Below are 4,666 nucleotides of genomic sequence, written 5' to 3'. Positions count from 1 at the left end.
TTTGAAAACAGCAGATTTCTTTAACTGACTGCCATAACTATATGCCTGCCATTATAAGAAGAAGAAGAAGAAGTTCTTAGATAGGCATGAAGCCTTAAAGAAATGAAGTGTCCTGCCCAAAGACACTGTATTATATCTGCAGAGGGAGACCCTATGCAGCTACTCCAAGGAATAGATACAAAGATATTGAAAATGTCCAAAACGTATCTCATAAAGTAAGAGCAAGGAGGAAAAAGCTACAACACAAGATTAACAAACAATAAAAAGGGAATTAAAAATGGTTAAAAATAATAAAGAAGTCGAGTTGTTCCCATTTTGAAGATACTTTAATATAAGTGAAAGATTATTCGTACTTTGGAAATAAAGCCGATTCAGCAAAATGAAGAATGCAATTTATGCAGAGTCGTCACCTGAAGACTTTACTTGAATGTCTGGTGCCTCAGTGGACATTTCAAATTGATCTTGTTCTATTGGTTTCTGGACCCAATTGCCAAGACCAGCCTTCTGGAATGCTTGAAATACACATTGCTTGGCCAACTGGTATTCCATTACAGCAGCTTTAGCATCAGAGTAATGGGTTGGACGAGTGGTCACAGACTGACCAGTCAATGAAGACAGCTTACCATATAAATTCATAAAGCGACTGAATAAAGCTTGCTTACAGATTCTTGACACACTACCACCTTCAACTCGACCTGTCATAGCATTGATCACTTCAAATGTGTCATCCTCTTTCCGCCAATTGATGCCAAAATTTGGTGCTTTCCCAGGCTGCCGGCTCTCGGGACTACTGATACCACTGAGGAAAGGGCGGTTTAAATGGAAAGGTTCCGGAAGATTCTCTATTATAGAGATACGGGAATACATGGCTCGTGATAAATGATCACTGTGGTATAAGCTACCCAGAATAATACTTTCGAGGTATATGGGGTTCATAAAATGGCTCAGCAACGATCCTGAAATTCAAAAAGATAAAACTAATTTAATAAACCAAAACAAATGCAAATATCTATTATAAAAAAAACTTTCAAATTTAATATAAGGTTGCTGAGTGAGAAAAACTGCATATAAAACTGTCAGAAAAATAGTTATCTAAAATCAGTTATAACATCATCCATTCAGTTTAGGCCTTTTGTTACTATATTTCTATTGAAATTTATTCTGTTTCAATTAATTTTGAAAAATAATAAAGAATTTTTTAAAATAACTGCCAAACAAAAGTAGTGTTTGCAACAATTTAACAAAATTTTGATGGAAGATTTCAATTTAGTTCACTTTAAAACAAGAAGTTTGTATCATAAGCCCAAGGGTGGTGTCAGGCAGGTTGGTATCATAAAAAGGTTAAGAAGAGATGAAAAAACAACAAAAAGCAATTTGTTTTTGCCAATGACATTCATGAAAATAAATCATCAGATCTTTTGAAGTCAGGGCTTGGATGAGGCTGACCAGATTTATCATAGAGATTCATAAATGACCAAAGTTTACCTTGCTCAAAAAACACTTTCATGTCAAGTGTGTGGGAGTTTACATACATGTGTGTATACACACACACACACACACACAGACACACACACACACACACACACACATTCATTCCTTTTCCATGCTAGCATGGGCCATATGAGGGCCTTCTTTTACAACTGGATGCCTTACTTGTTGCTAATCCTATCCCAGTCTTACAACCAACCATGCCCCCACATCATCGTTATTTTAACCCTTTCATTACTGTTATTTATTTTGAGATGCTCTGTATTTCTTTCAATTACTTTAAATATAACTCAGTTATCATTAAGTTAGTGTTAGGAACATAAATTGTGACTAAGGTTTGGTGGAAGATTTTAATTCAAAACTTATGAAAACAAGACATTTGTACTACAGAGCCAGTTTCAGCCGGGTTGGTATTGAAAGGGTTAATGTCCGCTTTCCCATGCCTGCATGTGTTGGATGAAATTTCTTGAAACAGATTTTCTATGGCTGGATGTCCATCCTATCACCAACCTTCACCTGTTTCCAAGTAAGGTAGCATGGAAAAGTGAAGGGGTATTTAATAAAGCATGGAGTTATGTTGCTAAATTACATTTCTAGTCCTACAAATCAGAAGCACGAATCTTTTCCAACAAAATTTACATTTAAAGAGAATTTTTTTTAATGAGACGAAGCTATTAATTTTTAAAATTTATAAAAACACTGACACACAACCTTAATCAAAATTTAATTTTTTTTTTTTTTGTCATAATTTTGAGAAAGTTGGTTCATTAGAGAGATTAGATAATTAACAAAACTAGATTAATACAGTAGTAAAAAAAATGGCTACCAAAAACCTTCAACTGACCATATCAGTTTCTATAGAAGTTTTATGGGGAAATTATTCAACTATCCATTAATTGAGTGAAAATTGAAAATAGAAAAGAAAGTATTCGGATTGGAATTGAACCCCTTACCTTGAATTCCAAGGACATTCCATCTTGCTATCTTGTCACTGCAAGACATTGTAAGTAAACGCTCACCCTCCAAAACACCATCCCATGTTTGAATAACACCAGACGTTCGGACAGGAATTGTTCCTTCTCCAGATTCGATCTTGGTTCTTAATTGACCTCGAGCTTTGCGATTTGGATGTCTGTCACCTGTTTCAACATCCTGGCCATGCGGAGAGAAGATGCGGGCATCACCGCAAGGAGCAGTGCTTATATATAGATGGAACTGGATGTTTTCTTTAAGTTGATAACCTCCTTTATCTCGAAGTTCAAATATTGAAGAATTACATACATCTGAGTTGTCAGAAAGATGCAACTCCAGCTGGTCGTAGATGTAGCGAAGGAAACAACGGCGGGCTATGATCTCGGCATGGCAATCATTGACACCAAACCCTCTGTCACTCATATATTCTCCATTAATACATTTGGTACCAGTTCCAATTCCAATAACAGAAGCCCCGTGACCATCTGCTCCACTTGTCATCACAATACCAGCAAGAACTTTTCTGCGAGAATACTGACTGGAATAATTATCAGTCAGTTCAGCAAATTTTTCATGAACAACTTTGGCAATAATATCAGCTAACACTTTCGAACTTTCTTCAGCACCATCCTTTGGGACTGGTTGCAGTCCTACAAATTGACAAACAGGAAACTTTTATCAGTATTCAAGATGATTCTATATAAAATTTAAATGGTGTTTTTTTTTTTTAATTTTTATTTTACACAATAACAACAATACAATAAAAAATAACAACAATAACAGCAACAACAACAACAACAAAGGGAAATCTAAACAAAACTGAAGCAACAATATGTAAAAGAGTTTTTATCAAAGAATATGTGTCAATTTAGATTATTTTCAAAGCTAAAAGCGGATTTATGAGTTTATCAACAATATTTCAGTGACATGAAAGATTTACTGCTTCACAACACACACAAACATATAAACCTACTAACATTAATGCATTGCTGTGCAAATGTATGCATGTGTGTAAGAATATGTTTGTGTCTGTATGCATCTATTTATCCATCTAGAAATTCTTCTGTCTATATATAATTATATACACCCTTGTGTGCATATATATATATATATATATATATATATATATATATATATACACATACACTAAATAAGAAATAATTACAAACAATAAAGTTGTTTAGTGTGCACAAAATGAAAACAAACACACTGCACATGAAAGAGCGAAATGGTTGAAAGTCAACAAACAGCAATCAAAATGTGACATTTTTTATCGAGTCAACCCCACCACTCCTTACATTCACCTAGCAGTGAAAAATTGGCATCATATCTAAAAATGACTTCCATTTTGAGTAGGAATTTATCATTTATCTTTTTAATGTCACACAATGTTTATTATGTGAAAAACCACCAGAGACACACGACCACAATTTTAAAACAGTAAATAGCAGAGCCAGTAGGGCCCAGTTATTAAAGAGGGGCTCCAATCCATCCATGGGTTTGACACAAAACAGGGGAACAGTAATGCTTTTTACATTCCTCTCTCACTAAAGACATAATCTTTAAAAGATATTTACTCACTCACACACACACACACACACACTTCTATACATAAGAAATGAATGCCTGACTGTGTAAGGACAGAAATCAGTTTGGGACCATATCCTTTGAAGTTCTTTCCCAACGCATGGCACTGTTAGATGAGTGTCTTCTAATGATGGGATAACCAATGCATTGAGAGAGATTCGGAAGAAGGAAATGGTAGCAAACCTAATGTGTGTGTGTGGAGAAAGAGAGAGAGAGAGAAAGACAGACACAGATAGAGCCTTGGGTCACCAACTCTGAGGTTATAGGAGTGTTCTTATATGATGAAGTGCATCAAGGGCATTTGTATAGCTAGCACATTCCATTTCAGACTGCAGCCAATATCTTCCAAAAAGAAAACAACACTAACAACAAACAGCCCAGTGCAGGAATGGCAATTTATATATCAGAAAATGATGGCAACAATGTTGAACAGAGCTGAACAAGGAAGTCAGAGAGCTAGAATGACTAACACCAGGCATTTGGATGTACTAACAGCATGTATTGGATGTACATCTATTGGATGTACTAACAACATACTCAATAGGCCAATTGTACATATGTGTGTGTGTGTGTGTGTGTGTGTGTGTGTGTGTGTGTGTGTGTGTGTGTGTGTGTGTGT

At 35.4% G+C, this 4,666-nt stretch overlaps 1 protein-coding gene across 1 annotated transcript in view; it reads right to left on the bottom strand.

Moving 5' to 3' along the window:
- Positions 1 to 313: 313 nt before the first annotated feature.
- LOC106869367 (double-stranded RNA-specific editase 1) overlaps positions 314 to 4,666 on the bottom strand; it is a 40,078-nt gene continuing 35,725 nt past the window's right edge. Inside the window, exons 2-3 of the mRNA XM_014915089.2 lie at positions 2,442 to 3,110; positions 314 to 956 (exon numbers count right to left, since the gene is read on the bottom strand). Coding sequence (XP_014770575.2) covers positions 394 to 956; positions 2,442 to 3,110 — 1,232 coding nt within the window. The 3' untranslated portion in view covers positions 314 to 393. The remainder of the gene's footprint in view (positions 957 to 2,441; positions 3,111 to 4,666) is intronic.

The sequence above is a fragment of the Octopus bimaculoides genome, chromosome 6 (genome assembly GCF_001194135.2).
Source record: "Octopus bimaculoides isolate UCB-OBI-ISO-001 chromosome 6, ASM119413v2, whole genome shotgun sequence".
In the NCBI taxonomy this organism is placed as follows: domain Eukaryota; kingdom Metazoa; phylum Mollusca; class Cephalopoda; order Octopoda; family Octopodidae; genus Octopus; species Octopus bimaculoides.
This window is presented reverse-complemented; position numbering and strand designations above follow the sequence as displayed.